The sequence below is a fragment of the Littorina saxatilis genome, linkage group LG4 (genome assembly GCF_037325665.1).
Source record: "Littorina saxatilis isolate snail1 linkage group LG4, US_GU_Lsax_2.0, whole genome shotgun sequence".
Lineage (NCBI taxonomy): Eukaryota > Metazoa > Mollusca > Gastropoda > Littorinimorpha > Littorinidae > Littorina > Littorina saxatilis.
The window spans coordinates 4,059,627-4,077,126 of NC_090248.1; the positions used below are offsets into that span (position 1 = coordinate 4,059,627).

At 43.2% G+C, this 17,500-nt stretch overlaps 1 protein-coding gene across 2 annotated transcripts in view; it reads left to right on the forward strand.

Moving 5' to 3' along the window:
* Window positions 1-17,500, forward strand: part of LOC138965705 (platelet endothelial aggregation receptor 1-like) — a 38,177-nt gene that overhangs the window by 15,806 nt on the left and 4,871 nt on the right. The window contains exons 4-8 of one of the 2 annotated variants that reach the window (XM_070337881.1): window positions 1,019-1,147; window positions 1,595-1,630; window positions 7,709-7,840; window positions 8,337-8,468; window positions 8,725-8,868. In XM_070337881.1, coding sequence (XP_070193982.1) covers window positions 1,019-1,147; window positions 1,595-1,630; window positions 7,709-7,840; window positions 8,337-8,468; window positions 8,725-8,868 — 573 coding nt within the window. The remainder of the gene's footprint in view (window positions 1-1,018; window positions 1,148-1,594; window positions 1,631-7,708; window positions 7,841-8,336; window positions 8,469-8,724; window positions 8,869-17,500) is intronic. The other variant, XM_070337882.1, reaches the window with a different exon arrangement.

Here is a 17,500-nt window from a genome sequence, read left to right on the forward strand (position 1 = left end):
ACACACACACACACATACACACACACACACACACACACACATACACACACACACACACACACACACACACACACACACTCACACGCACACAACCACTCGCACACAAACCGCCACACCAATTTATAGACAGACAGACAAACAGACAAACAGACAGACAGACAGACAGACAGACATATAGACAGACAAACACACACACACGCCCACACGCACACCACACACACAGACACACATACGCACACACACACACACACACGTACACACACACACACACACACACACACACACACACACACACACACACACACACACACACATACCAATACACACATTCGCACACAACACACCTGCACACACACAAAAACACACTTACTTACACGGACAGAGCGAGAGAGAGAGACAGACACACAGACACCCACCTACACTGCACACACACACACACACACACACACACACACACACACACACACACACACACACACACACGCACACGCATACACCCATACATATGCCGCGCGCACGCGTGTATCCATCACCACATTGTCCTAAATAAAGAGAGGAAAGGAAACAGGCAGACAGAATGAGAGAAAAAACAGCGACACCCACACAACGACAGCAGCAGTTTCAACACTGGGTATTGTTGCGGACTTCAGCGCACTGTCCACGATTTTTTTTAATTTAAAGCACGAAATGCATGATGTTCGAAAGGAGTTTTGCCCTACGTTGATACGTGACGTGGTATCTAACTAACAGTTTTGAACAAATTCCTCTGCGTGACTTATCTCGATAGGGATAGGTGAGGCTGGGGTACGTGACGCAATATCTAAACCTCCCTAATATCTACGCTAAGCTTTTGTTTACATGTCCTACCGACTTTCCTTCAGTAAGTTTCTCTTGACTTACAGAGTAGTGAGTGTGTGTGTGTGTGTGTGTGTGTGTGTGTGTGTGTGTGTGTGCGTGTGTGTGTGTATGTGTGTGTGTGTGTGTGTGTGTGTGTGTGGGTGTGTGTGTGTGTGTGTAGTGCCCAGTGGTGTCAGCCAGTGTCCAGCAGGTCATCACGGAGCACAGTGTAGACAGACCTGTAGCGACAACTGTGGCGGGGGACCTGGCAACAACTTCTGTTATCAGGACACTGGAGTTTGTTACGACGGTGAGGAGCAGACTAATGTCAGACTTGTCAAGTAATTAGAAGCAAATCATAAAGAAGTAAGACGAAACGTCCATTGAAATTGTGTCAAGCTGATTATGTTCCTCACTCTGAACTTACGAATACATAACTAAGGGACAGTCATATTGTTCCCTTTTTCCTCACGAACCTCGATCAATTGTTAAACATAACATTTATCGATGGACAAACGAGCAAGGGTGTTTTCATTCTTGTGTTTTAAAGTTGACCTTGTAATTTAAATTGAAGTAATACAATGTAATACACTCTTCATGTAACACAATGTGAACACTCTTTACCAAACTAATGTTAAACACAGTTTGACATGGAACATTTCAGTTTAGTGTGTGCTGCTTAGCTGGTCGAACCACCCTTAACTTGCGTACCTGTCTGATATAATAATGATTTAATTTTAAAGTTGGTTTCTTGCAGGCTGCACGGGACATTTTGCGGATGACTTCTGCACAGGTAACCAAGACATCTGTATTATGCAAACGTGACTTTCTGCTCTCTGATCATCTTGTTCATGAAAGGTTTGGTTAGGTATATATTTAAGGTATGCAACAACAAATACGGAAAGAAGTTAGATTGATGTATGTTATTTGAATTAGATTAAGTACTAGAAGTAAGTGTATATGTTGTAGAGTATAAGCGTTACCCATTGAACAAATACTATTCGAAGTAGGTTGTTGGGTTGAGTTTGTAAGAGTTAACAATTTAAAAAAATAAGAACACGACCAATTGGTCCATCGAGTGTCAGCATGAACGAATTGTATCCATAAACCTGTCTATCAATGGAAAAGAAACAACTATTTTTAATGTGTATGCTCCAAGCACTTTCAGAGAAATGAAAATATTTTTTGCTGTTCTTACTGAAGAGATCAACAAAAGTAATTCGATGATTAAAATAGTTTGCGGTGATTTTAACAGTGTTAGAGATAATAACCTTGATATCATTAGTGGAGAAAAACACCCTGCCGCACATGTCAAACTTTTCAACTCTTTTGTCGAACAGTGTGGTCTAAATGACGTCTGGCGTATTTTGAATCCCGAGACTAGGGAATATACATGGTCCAAAATAAATATTAACAAGTTTATAGCCAGACGGTTAGACTATATTTTTACAACGGAAGAGGGAATGGACACTGTGATCGAGACTAATTTAATGTCTGTCCCAACATCCGACCACAGAGGTGTACGTATTACACTAAAACTCTCTAACGGCAAGAAAGGACCGGGTTATTACAAATGTAATAATCTGCTCTTGAAAGATAAGCAATATGTGCACAAAATCAATAGTGTAATTGACACTTACCTTGATGAAAATAAGCAGGAGAACCCTGAACAAAAATGGGAATTATTAAAAATAAAAATAAACGAGGAAACGATCCGATTCAGTAAGCAACGTGCAGTTTTCAATAACAATAAGCAGATTGACACGTACAACAAACTTGAATCTTGTGAATCCGATCTTGCTAGGGAACCTGATAACGTCACTTTACTAAGAAAACGCGAAGAACTTAAAATTCACCTTGAAATTCATGAACAAGAGCGATTGAAGAGCGCACAAACGAGATCTCGAATTAAATGGATTGAGGAGGGGGAAAAGAACACCAAGTTTTTCCTCAATCTAGAAAAAGTACGGGCAAATGCAAAACTTTTTCCGAATATTGAATTGGAGAATGGAGACAAGATACATGACCAATTTGAAATTTTAAAAACACAAAAAGAATACTATGCAAACCTCTATAGCCGTGAAATAAACATACCTGATTTGGTTGTATCTAACAGTGTTGACAACTTCCTTGACGAGTGCGAACTTCCTAAATTAAGTGAAAACGAAATGCAACAATGTGAAGGTATAATTACCATTGAAGAAGCCTCCAATGCTCTTAGGATGATGAAAAACGGGTCTTCGCCCGGTCTGGATGGTCTGACTACTGAATTTGTTAAAATATTTTGGTGTAAACTGAAGGATGTAATTGTGCAATCCTTTAATTACTCTTTTGATCATGGTTCTTTGTCATACACCCAAAGGGCAGCAGTATTAACCTTATTGCATAAGGGAAAAGATTTGCCAAAAAACAAACTTACAAACTGGCGACCCATCTCACTGACAAACACTGACTACAAAATTTTAGCCAAGTCTCTTGCAAATCGACTGAGCAAAGTAATAAACAAAGTGGTCAATGAGGACCAGGTCGGTTATATGAAAGGAAGGCATGTCTCATCCACTATAAGAACTATAGACGATGTGATTGAATATTGCAGAATTAATAGGAAACCTGGGATTTTATTAGCCTTGGATTTTCAAAAGGCATTCGACAGTATATCCAAAAAATATATGATTTGTGCATTTCGTAAATTTGGCTTTGGAAAAGATTTTATACAGTGGGTAAATGTGTTGTTTAATGAAACCAGAAGTTGTATTGTGTACAATGGGTGGCTGTCGGAAAACTTTGATGTAAAATGTGGCATTAGACAAGGATGTCCGTTCTCACCGATGGCATTTATTATTGGTCTGGAATTTCTGGCTATACGATTTAGGCAGAGCAACGAAGTAAAAGGCCTTAATGTAACTTGTAGAAATATTTTAAAAATTCTATTATACGCCGATGATATCACTTTGTTTTTGAGAGACGCGGATGACGTTACAATGGTTCTACAGATTATAGACGTATTTTCTGAGGTGTCAGGCTTGTGCTTGAATAAGCTAAAGTCTGAAGCAATGGGAATTGGATCAAGTAAAAATATCAATTTTAATTTTGAGGTAAAATGTGTTCGGCAGATTAAAATATTAGGAGTAAACTTTAACAGCGAGAAAAGCGCATCCGAAATTGAACTAAACTGGTCAAGTAAAATTGATAAAATTAAGCAAAGCATCTTCACTTGGGAAAAAAGGAACCTGGGCATTCCTGGAAAAATTTGCATTATCAAAACTTTTCTGCTCTCGCAGTTAGTTTATTTAATGCAATCTATTTGTATCCCTGACAAAGTGCTGCAGGAAATAAACACAATATTATATCGTTTTTTGTGGAGGAAAAAAGATTGTAATAAAAAAGCATTTGAAAAAGTAAAAAGAGTTGTTTTAAATAGCAGTACCGAAAAGGGTGGTATTGATATGATAGACGTCAAAACGATGCAAAACTCCTTCTTATGTCAATGGTTAAGCAAACTCTCATCTGGCAACCTTTCATGCAAATGGACATGGATCCCAAACAAATATTTTGAAGGGTTCGGTTGTGGCTTTGCCTGCTTTACTACAGCTATTCGACCGTCTAAGTTTAAGGGAATTGGAAGAATTGGAAGAATAAAATCGATATTTTGGACAGCTGTTGCTCGAACATGGTTAGAACATAATACAATTTCTCAGAACGATTGCGTGCAAGACAACTGCTTATGGAACAATCCAAGTATAAGTTATCAAAATAACGTTCTGTATTATGAGAACTGGGCCCGGTCAGGCATTACGTATGTAGGAGACATGTTAGATAATCACGGTATCAAGTCCTATCCCGCTATCCAAGCAAGTGTTGACGCTTCACCTGGCCTCTACATGGAATATATTGTAGTTCGATCAGCAGTATCTGAATATATTAAGAAAAGCAATTATGATCCTAACCAACCTGTATTGAATAGACAAAACAATCTTCTTTTCAATAAAACGAGTATTAAAAGTGCCAGGCAATTCCGTGAATATATTGTTGAAGAAAAGTACACTACCCCGAGATCTATCAACTTCTGGCGTGATATGTTTGGCATTAATGTCGACCAGTCACATTGGAACCTGGCCAAAAATGTAACCCAAGAATCCAGATTAAGAGAGCTGCACTGGAAAATATTACACACGATTTATCCAACAAATGTTCTTCTGTATAAAATTGGAATACGAGATAGTGAGAGATGCCCCTTCTGTCCAACCGAAATAGATTACGTTGAACATTTTTTTGTTAATTGTAAGAAAATAAAAGTGCTATGGAGATACGTTGAACAAATTATTTATGAGAAATATAAAATAAGAATAGTCTTTGGAATAGAACATATTTTGTGTGGTTATATTAATGGTGCTGACTCAATAAAATGCAAATATATAAATCACTTGATTTTGATAGGAAAGATGTGCATAAGCAAATATAGATACGGAACTCCCACTGATATTATAATAATGTTTGACAAAGAGAAACAAATACGAAACGTAGAATAGTGTATCATATATACTTCTTTTCTGGCTTCCCTCACCGCCCCCTCTTTCTTTCGTTTCGCTAAAAGGAGAACGGTACCGGGGTAAAGGCGGAACTTACATTGTTACACTTAACACCACTTGTATGAAAAGAGAACTGTTACTAAGAAAACTTTAGCACGCTTACAATTTGCTTTTCCTCTTACTTATTGTGATTGTTACTATGTTAACTCCATCATGACACCGCCACAAACAAAAGAAAAAAAAAGAACACGACCAATGAAGAAGAATGCTCCTAGACTGAAACAAATCACACACACAAAAAAAGAAAATGAATGAAAGGAATCATTAACAAATTAATGGCTTGAAGCAGCCAGCATACAACTGAGGTAAACAAAAAGGTAGACAACAAACCACACCCTATTATTTAGATTTTCTTTTAAGCGGGCATTAAACCATTAAACAAATTCGATCCAAATAGAGAACCTTCGACTTTGCCATATTGCAAGTAATTTGTGTTTGCATCCGTTATCTCAACTTAATGAATAAACACAGTCCACTACAGTCTTTTGAAACCCGCAAACTATCAATTATTATTTATGTGACCTGGTTGCACAATGTGACCAACCCCGATTCATTCAATTGTACAATTGTGTGCTCGGGTATAATCGTGTTGACAGGCTTGTTTGTCTTACAAGTGTACCATGTGACTATTTGACAAATCAGTACTGATTCTAGGAGACCCACTAATTGTTTTAGCGGCCAAAGACAATATGAGACATAGACAAAGTAAACTTTGATTTAATCATAATATCAGGATGACTTATGCTAACACATGACACTTCTTAATGCACAATAACGGACAGTGGCCGCGCTGCAGGTACTGCTGCTCGAAGTTGTCTGTGTGAAACAGCTGGGGGAAACATTGGAAACTGCAGATTCAGATTTCACCATTTCAAAAGACTTACGGTCTGCTGTCCATAACTTTGCTAGCAAAAAAAGGTCGCTCACTGCAGGGCATCAAAGAAAACAAGAACTGCATGATTAAATACTCTTCTCAATGCCTCGTCAACGACCCCCCCTCCCCCTACAAACTGTTGTTCAATAAAATTCACCTTTTGCATAACGACAACCTCTCTATAACGACCAGTTTTGGTCAGTCCCTTGGTTGGTCGTTATAGACAGGTCTGCATGACTACATTGTTGTGGGACACTAACACAGTGCATGCTTTAGCTCTGTAAACTTTAGCATTGTTTTAGAATTTGACTTCACAACTTTCATTCTCTTACCTTTTCTCAAATGTGTAACGCATTATTAACCCTCTGCAGCCATACCCAGGCACTGTATAACACTGCCCACATTCTTGTTATCCTCAGTCATACACGGAAAGACCGGAATGTTACATAGCGTGACTACAGTTGAACCTCCCTTTAAATACACCCCCCCCCAACCCATACAATAGCGAAAAGCCAACTTTGTCTGTGGGTATGTCTGAATAGAATGGCAAGGCGATACCCATCTTCTCAGAATGCCTTGCTGTGCTCAGCTCGCTGGAACATTGCATGGTTAAAGTTTTGAGGAATCAGCTGAAATTACCTAACTCGGTTTAAGTAATTTTCTTACTGTCAGATGTTGATTGTGAATCTGTCCCTTTGTGTTGGACAAGATAAAGCGAGCGATAGGCATGTTCAACCTGTCAGATGTTGATTGTGAATCTGTCCCTTTGTGTTGGACAAGATAAAGCGAGCGATAGGCATGTTCAACCTGTCAGATGTTAATTGTGAATCTGCCCCATTTGTGTTGGACAGGATAAAGCGAGCGATAGGCATGTTCAACCTGTCAGATGTTAATTGTGAATCTGCCCCTTTGTGTTGGACAAGATAAAGCGAGCGATAGGCATGTTCAACCTGTCAGATGTTAATTGTGAATCTGTCCCTTTGTGTTGGACAAGATAAAGCGAGCGATAGGCATGTTCAACCTGTCAGATGTTAATTGTGAATCTGTCCCTTTGTGTTGGACAAGATAAAGCGAGCGATAGGCATGTTCAACCTGTCAGATTGCTGTGTGCGAGCTGTTTATATATTCCTGGCGTCAGGTGAGTGATTGGCTGCATAAGGTCACGCGAAATAGGGCGGGTCAGCCTGGATTCAATCCCGTTTCCATTATGGGTTTCCCTTTTATTGTATACACATTGTTGCATCGAAATAACTATGATTCATATGATATAGCTGGTAATAAAACCGCTAGCACATGACAACGGACAAATCTGCCGGCTCATATTGATGTACATTTCCTTGAAATGTCTGTTACCACTTGCTAACAGTCTGGGTATTAGAAATAACTAATAGTATGTTCATGTTTTAAGTTTGCCAGCCAGGCTATCACGGAGACCAGTGCACGTCACCATGCTCATCCCTGAGTTCCCGGTGTACGCAGTGTAGCCAGGACGGGACGTGTACAGCTTGCACTGGGAACTTTTTGACGCCTGACTGTACTTGTAAGAACACATCTTTCTCCGTCCCTCCCTCCTCTCATAGTCTTCCTCTCTTCCTGTCTCATCTTCTTCCATATCTCTCACTCTGTCTGTTGCCTGTATCTGTCCTTTTCTGGCACTGTCTCTGTTTTTTCATACCCTGCTTGCCTGCCTGGCTGTCTGTCTGTCTGTCTGTCTGTCTGTCTGTCTGTCTCTCTCTCTCTCTCTCTCTCTCTCTCTCTCTCTCTCTCTCTTTTAACAAATAGCAGGTCTAAGCCAGCAAGCAGCGAGTGTTTTACTTGGCAACACTTTGGCAACTGCCTTGATGTCTGGGACGCTTACTCTGCCACATCGTTTGAAAATCCTAACAAAGTTATATCCGCAAAACCTTCATTGAAGGTTGCACAAACAAATCGCTAGGCTTGGCTGAGGGGTTGAGAATCATACGTTTAAATACCCACCGCGGTACCCCAATGTAAACCTGATACAATGCGCCTGTTGATTTTTTGTTTTATTTCAGCCTGCCCCGACGGACGCTTCGGCAATCAGTGCGAGAGGTTTTGCTTCATAGGCTGTGCACGCTGTGACCAGCGCTCTGGTGTCTGTACATCATGTACCAGTAACGGCCACCTGGCGATGCCTGGGTGTACAGGTAAATGAAACGTCCAATTGTGCACCTGAATAGCTGGCATAAAACACTCGTTGCTTGATTTGTGCGGAGCAACGTAAAATTCGGTGCATACCGTCCTTTCTCTCATCCGCACTGGTACTTCGCACTTCAGGCAATTATTCATTCAGAAACAAAAATCACCACGTGTTTTCCACAACTGCCACGTTCAAATACATTTTGTTAAAGTGTCAGGGTGAGAGAACAAGTTACCTTTTAACCATTCCGTCATATTTCACAGAGTGTGAAGACGGGTACTACAAGCAGACTGCCTCTTCCTGCATCCAGTGTCCCGGGACATGTGACAACAACACACCGTGTGACAAGACCACCGGGCACTGTCAGCAGTGTCCACCTGGGAAAACAGGAGACATTTGCGATCAAGGTATTTCATCAACCTTTTTACGATTCAAAGCAATGTACTAAACGAGTGTTGTGGAAATAAATCATCACAACGCATTTTGGCACTGACCACAACTCTCAGTCTCACTGTGCACACTTCTCTCAGTGCTTCTTGTTTGATTTGATTTATGAAGTCTTATATCGCGCGCGTATCTCCAGACTCGGACTCAAGGCGCAGGGATCTATGTATGCCGTGTGAGATGGAATTTTTTACACAATACATCACGCATTGACATCGACCAGCAGATCGCAGCCATTTCGGCGCATATCCTACTTTTCACGGCCTATTATTCCAAGTCACACGGGTATTTTGGTGGACATTTTTTATCTATGCCTATACAGTTTTGCCAGGAAAGACCCTTTTGTCAATCGTGGGATCTTTAACGTGAACACCCCAATGTAGTTGTCACATGATGATGAAAAGGGAGACAACCGTGTGACACAGTCACAGGCAGCTGTACCACAGGCTAGCTGTCTTAAACAAGCGGATGTAACTCCCCTAAGTTTTGGGAGAGGTATAGGAATACCTTTTAACGTACAAAACACTCAGACACAGTCAACCACTCTTACTCTAATCACTGACTCCACAACCAGGCAACATTCAAACCAAAGTTTATTATTTACACACACGACATCACCGCATTCACATTCACACCCAATCACAATCGCTCAAAATAAAAGATAGATGAAGAAGGAAGAATTATCTTAAAGTTTAACAAAACAAACTGGCTATGAGAATTTATAACTTGATACTAAAAGAACTGTAAATATCCCTAAATATTACCACCTACCACCTTAATTCCCTGATCCCGAAAAGTCAAGAAGTCTCTTTATAAATCTATCTCAACTCAAAATCCGCTTATCTTCACCTACAGTAATCAATTAACCCTGTTATTTATTAACTAACTATTATTTCTAACTTACATTTACACTAATACCTCGTGATAGGGACTACCTACGTTTATTGCTACACTGCCTTCAACCTTGATGCATACGATCAACGCCAAACGCAGCTACACATGAAACCAGTAGGCCCAGCCACCAATAATACTAATTAACTTAACTTTAAATAACAAGACTCTCAATTATCTTCCACTTATTTCAACACAATAAATGGTACGAACATTAAGTCATCACTAACACACTCAAATTAATCCACAATGTAACAACCTTACTTCATAGCAACAAATTACAATATCACTACATAATTTTCTCTTCGCGCGTAATGATCATGACGTTTCACAACCAAGTCCAGTTCACATCTCGCCGATCCACAAAAATCAACGTCGCTCAAAACAAAACATAAAAAAATAAAGACACTCCAGATTAGTCCCGTTGAATCTTCCACTTATTTCAACACAATAAATGGTACGAACATTAATTCATCAATAACACATTCACATTAATTCACCACGTAACAACCTTACTTCATAGCAACAAATTACAATATCACTACATAATTTTCTCTTCGCGCGTAATGATCATGACGTTTCACAACCAAGTCCAGTTCACATCTCGCCGATCCACAAAAATCAACGTCGCTCAAAACAAAACATAAAAAATAAAGACACTCCAGATTAGTCCCGTTGAATCTTCCACTTGCACAATCTTTATGTCTTTAATATGTTTAAATTCACTTATAGGTCACAATGCTTAGTGAAGCCACAGCTGCATAACTCGAGGCACACAGATGCCATAATATATTCTTGTGCCCATACTGCTCGTGGCAATAGAATGCCAGCACCTTCCACCACTTTACTCACTGACGGTGGGCCACCTCACCTCCACAGCTCACACTTGCGACACACCGGTGGTCAAACACTCCACCAACAACACGCCTTCCTCCCGGGTAACGAGTCGGAAGCATCTTTCTCCCGGAAACTCATGCTGTCTCCTGTGTCGTTCGTCTCTCCTGGCTTGGACTCGCCCACAGCCACGCTTCTATGCTTGAACGCTGTCGTAGGAACAAAAGCCAAGTATAACTACTTGTTCCTCCAACAATACTTAATTAACCACCCTGGCCATCTCGTCAAAGTTACCATTTAACTTTAACCACAACATCATTATCAAAATACCAGAGTCCCAACATGACCAATTATGTAATAATTCTTACAATTTTCACTCCCTTAAATACCTAATTATAGTCTTTACTTTTATACAATTGTAAAGACACCATCATCAATATAAATGTACAAAGTATTTACAACTCCCATTTCACAAAGTCAATACAACATGGCTGCCCCCATAATCAACAATTCCTATTTCATTATTTGACCCAACCATTTACAAGCAGCCCCTTCACAAACAACGCCACTTCTCTTACCCCTTATGAATTTAAGTCATATTACATAGTGGCACCTCGTTCTTTCCTCTTTCTCTAACCGTGATGACGTCACATATTTACAACCAACCCCCCGTCTTCTGTCTTGACAGTGAACTCCCGTTTAAAACCTCCCGTACCTCGTCTCCAAATTTCCGCACTAACAACTACTACACGACTATTCTCTGGAATTAACGCTCTCTACCTTAAATACACCCTCCATAAAAATAAATCCTTCCCACACCTGAGTTCACTCGCAGTAACTGCTGACACCTCTTTTCTTCTTTCCACCAGCCAACTCGCTCTCCCCACTTCTTGTGCTTGAGCCATTTCAGCACAGGTCCTTTGTGCCAAGGGGACTCCATTTATCTTCAAATTTAGATTCCCTCTCTCGTCCTTCCTACTTCTTGCACAATGAAAAACTGTCCACCCCCTTTCCCTTGTTTCCCATTTTCCCTCTCCCCTTTCTACCCCCGACACCCTACACATAAAATGACACCAACCCAGGAAACTAAAAAACTAAAACTCTCTCATACACAAACACTACCGAACCAACAAATTTTGACCCTGAGCACGGAAGGAGAGAAAAACTACAGAATTTCAACACACCTTGCCGTTCGAGGACTGACCACCCGTAGAACCCTTGAAGCCACACCAAGACAGCTGGAACACAACTTGTCTCCGGGGTCGAATAAAACATCAACACGCCGGTCGGCCGGATAGAGCATTCACATCAACCATCCGTTCTCTTCACAGTTTTACACAGCAGTGACCTTCGAGCCTGTGACTCGTTCACGCATCACGCAACCCCACGTGCGTGAATACACTCCCGCGATTGGCTGTCCATAGCCACGGACACACACCGAGTCACTGTATAGGCACCCATCTGAGCCAAAACCGCACGAAACCCAACTCATGCACGAATTACAAATAATTCATGGCTGGACTTGGGCAGAGTTTGTGACAAACCCCCCACCCAAGTACAAAACACCCTGTATTGAACCAAAAATCACACACCTCTGACCAATGCCAGGAATCCTAAAACGTGTAATCCACCACAACTCCCCCTGAACTAAAACACTACCCAACTCTACTGACATCCATGGACTTGCAAAAAAAAATGATCCAGCCCACCAAAATCAGTCCATTTTGATGGTTCAATGCTTCCCACATCTGGTTACTCTTCCGAGCGACTGAGCAAGTCGGCCCCCACGTTGTCTCTTCCAGGAATCGCCTGGATGGTATACATGTAGGGTTGCAGAGCCAACGCCCACTCTTTCCTCCACGACGTAGGGTCCTCGCCAAGCCATCTCCAACTTGTTTTTCTTGAGAGGCAGGAGTAGAAGAGCGCGATCTCCAGCCTCGAAGGTCCGGCGTTTGGCCCCACGGTCGTAGTGCTTCTTCTGGCGCACGGCTTCCTCACACAGATGTTCCCTGGCAATTTTGCATGTTTCTTCTATTCGGTCCCGGAGATTCAACACGTACTCGGACGCGGTCTGCGCTTCCTTCCCGTCTTCTCCTTCTTTTGTCCAGAGATCCCTCAAGATGGCCATAGGTCCCCTCACTGTACGGCCGTACAGCAACTCGAATGGGGAGAACCCAGTACTTTCCTGCGGAACCTCCCTGTATGCGAACAAGACACCTGGGATAAACCGATCCCATGTCTTGGGGTCCTCCACACACAATTTCTTGATCATGGCTTTCAATGTGCCATTAAACCTTTCAACCAAGCCGTTGCATTGCGCATGGTACGGCGTAGTGGTTCGTCCCTTGACGGCGAGCAACCGGTGAACTTCTCGCATGACGGCCCCGGTGAACTGTCCACCCTGGTCCGACAGGACCTCCTTGGGTATCCCCAACCTCGTCCACATAGTCCACAGCGCTTCAGCCACCTTCTCTGCCTCGATGGACTTAAGTGCCACAGCCTCGGGGTAGCGCGTCGCATAGTCCACCATCACCAGGATGAATCTCGCCCCACTGTCAGCTGCTGGCTTGATCGGCCCCACCAAATCCACCGCCACCTTCTCAAATGGAACATTGGGCAGAGGCATTTGCCCAAGCGGCACTTTGGCAACTCGTCCCTTCGGCGTGACTTTTTGGCATCGGTCGCAGGACTGACAGTATCGTCGCACGTCTTCGCACAGGCCTGGCCAATAAAAATCTGCCCATAGACGTTCGCGGGTCTTCTTGGTGCCCAGATGTCCTGCCATGGGTGTGTCGTGGGCGAACTTGAGTAGTCCTTTCCTCAAGGATCTGGGAACGCATATTTGTGAACACTCCAATTTCTTCTCCCGATAAACCCTCTTGAGTATCCCACGAGACATCTTGAACTCCACCATGCCCTTTCCTGCTTGTATCTGTTTCCCTTCCTTCGCCAGTCGTTTTGCGCGCACTAGTGTTTCATCTTCCTGTTGCAAGACTTTCAGCTGATCCGGAGTCACTTGCAGCCCTTCAATCTGCACCACCACCACCGGTTTCACCGGCCGTGTACCTGCTTCAGCCTGTGCTCTGGTTGTCACTGCCGCACACAACGCCCGTCTGGGATACATCGATACTTCCACCCAGTCTCCGCTCGTAAGCTGGGCCAGGTTTCCCAGAAAAATGTCAGGCCTGATGTTGTCGTTCACGATGGCAAGAATCCTCTCACAGATGTACGGCGATTCTACGTCAACCCATGCTAAGGGATACGTCTTTGTGCAGTCTAAGTCGGCAAACTCTACGTGCACTGTCCCGTTGGTGTAATCTTCAGGCCTAACAAATGCAGCCTTTACCATGGTCTTGTCTGCCCCTGAATCACGTAGACTGATTGCGTCTCTCCCGTTAACCTTGCACCTTCCCATCGGCCGAAATGGAATTTTCTCGCAGTCTTGGCACAACGGCTCTGACGGCTCGGAAGATCTCGTCTGGTCATCTTGCTCGGTCGTCATGCAGGCGTTCGCGGTACACTCCCTGGCAATGTGTCCCGTCTTCTTGCACCTATGACATATCACCCGATTGTTGTATTCCCGATTCCAGTTCGTCTTTTTGTTCCTGCTGCCCTCTACTGGCCTCACTTGGCCCTCTGACTGCTCTGCCTGTTCCTCCGATCCCCCTCCGGTCTTGGTACCCCCGTTGCTTGTAGTCTTCTCCTTTTTCTTTTCCTCCTCGTCCATTTGGCCCCCGATGTTACGTTTTGCGTTGAACAATCTGGCGTCCCGTTTTGATTCCAAGTGAGTGAACGCTAACACCGCCGCTTCCTTGGCTGTAGCTGGCTTTTTATCGCTGACGTACTGGAACAGCTCACCCCGGAAATTTGACATCAACTGTTCTCTCAGGATCAGGTCATACAGCCGGTCATAGTCTCCCGCACACTGTGACATCGCTATCCATTGATCCAACAGGGTCTGCAGCCGACGACTAAACTGTACAAAGTTCTCGTCCCCTTGCTTTGTGATGTTTCTGAATTCCCGGCGATAGTGTTCTGGAGTATGATGGAACTCTTCTAACAGCGCAACCTTGAGCATATCGTAGTCGCTGGCATCCTCGGGAGTCATCCGTAGATATGCTCTCTCTGCGCGACCCTTCAATTGGTCTGCTAATCGACCTGCCCATGTCGCCCTGCTCCACCTGTGTGTTGTCGCTGTTCGCTCGAAGTGGAGGAGGTAGTCGTCAATGTTGACAGAGTCATCACAGAAGGACATCTTTACCCGGTATTTGTCAAAACTCGGTTCTCTCTCAGTCCCCCCTGTGCGCAGAGCTAACTCCTCTTTCCACCTCGCCTCACTTGCTTGCAGTTCCTCTTCCCGTATGCGACGCTCCTCCTGGCGTCGCTCTGCCTCATCTCTGCGCCGGACTTCTTCCTCTTGTCGTCGGGCTTCTTCTTTCCTTTCTTGGAACTCCCGTTCCTCTCTCCTTTGGGCCGCCTCATCCTTGCGTCGGGCTTCTTCTTCCTTGCGTCGAGCTTCTTCTTCCTTGCGTCGAGCTTCTTCTTTCTTTTCTTGAAGTTCACGTTCTTCTTTACGTCGGGCTTCTTCTTCCTTGCGTCGAGCTTCTTCTTTCTTTTCCTGAAGTTCACGTTCTTCTTTACGTCGGGCTTCTTCTTCCTTGCGTCGAGCTTCTTCTTCCTTGCGTCGAGCTTCTTCTTTCTTTTCCTGAAGTTCACGTTCCTCTTTACGTCGGGCTTCTTCTTCCTGGCGTCTGGCCTCTATTTCTTCCCTACGCTGGGCTGCTTCTGCTTGGCGTCGAGCTTCTTCTTTCTTCTCCTGAAGTTCTCGTTCCTCTTTGCGTTGTCGCCGCTCTTCCTTCCGCAACTTCGCCTGCGCCACTCTCTCCTCGACGATGGCCGCCTCCCTGCGCACTTGGGCCATCACAAACTGGGCCAACGTCGCCCCTTGCAAACCCAAGCTTTCACCCTGACTACGGAACCGTGCTAACTCCCTGTCTACCGACTCATCGTCAAACCCATTAGAACCTTGGACCATGATCGGCGACACTCCCCTTACAGCTTGACCCTCACCGTACCCCATCGCCAAACGCTGCGCCCCAACAGACCTCGTCCCCAACACTCCTGGCGTCCCCAAAGACCTCTCCACCCTCGGCGTAGAAACCGCACCCGGCATACCACCCGTAGCCAACAACGTCGCACCACCACTTGGTACAGTGAACCGAGGAGGGGTTACCACTAGGGATGCAGCCGCAGACGTCGCTGGAACCTTCTCCTCCATCCTAGCCGCCCGCCTCAACTGACGCTCGTCCCGATCTGAATTCGACATCTCCTTGACAAACCAACCTCACCTTGACCCCAATTCCAAAATTGATCGCCCACAACAAACACGGACAGAATAATACAAAGCAACAACCACAATAGAACTTACCCAAACAGCTAGCTGACAACCTTGGTAGAGTGAGATCCGAGTGATCAGTTCGGACCCCAGGTGTGCTCAAACTCACTCGTTCTCTCTCCTTCCTCTACCGGGTCAAAATAGCCACCCAGGCTTAAAGCCTTTAAGTCGCCCGCCAACCGCCCACGCTAGTCCTCATTCATACCCTTTCACAACTGATTCACACGAGTCACGGCCCTTACTTCCCGATGCTATCTAAACCCTTCCTAATCCCCGAAATGAAACTCCTATCCCACCGCTGCCACCATTGTAACTCCCCTAAGTTTTGGGAGAGGTATAGGAATACCTTTTAACGTACAAAACACTCAGACACAGTCAACCACTCTTACTCTAATCACTGACTCCACAACCAGGCAACATTCAAACCAAAGTTTATTATTTACACACACGACATCACCGCATTCACATTCACACCCAATCACAATCGCTCAAAATAAAAGATAGATGAAGAAGGAAGAATTATCTTAAAGTTTAACAAAACAAACTGGCTATGAGAATTTATAACTTGATACTAAAAGAACTGTAAATATCCCTAAATATTACCACCTACCACCTTAATTCCCTGATCCCGAAAAGTCAAGAAGTCTCTTTATAAATCTATCTCAACTCAAAATCCGCTTATCTTCACCTACAGTAATCAATTAACCCTGTTATTTATTAACTAACTATTATTTCTAACTTACATTTACACTAATACCTCGTGATAGGGACTACCTACGTTTATTGCTACACTGCCTTCAACCTTGATGCATACGATCAACGCCAAACGCAGCTACACATGAAACCAGTAGGCCCAGCCACCAATAATACTAATTAACTTAACTTTAAATAACAAGACTCTCAATTATCTTCCACTTATTTCAACACAATAAATGGTACGAACATTAAGTCATCACTAACACACTCAAATTAATCCACAATGTAACAACCTTACTTCATAGCAACAAATTACAATATCACTACATAATTTTCTCTTCGCGCGTAATGATCATGACGTTTCACAACCAAGTCCAGTTCACATCTCGCCGATCCACAAAAATCAACGTCGCTCAAAACAAAACATAAAAAAATAAAGACACTCCAGATTAGTCCCGTTGAATCTTCCACTTATTTCAACACAATAAATGGTACGAACATTAATTCATCAATAACACATTCACATTAATTCACCACGTAACAACCTTACTTCATAGCAACAAATTACAATATCACTACATAATTTTCTCTTCGCGCGTAATGATCATGACGTTTCACAACCAAGTCCAGTTCACATCTCGCCGATCCACAAAAATCAACGTCGCTCAAAACAAAACATAAAAAATAAAGACACTCCAGATTAGTCCCGTTGAATCTTCCACTTGCACAATCTTTATGTCTTTAATATGTTTAAATTCACTTATAGGTCACAATGCTTA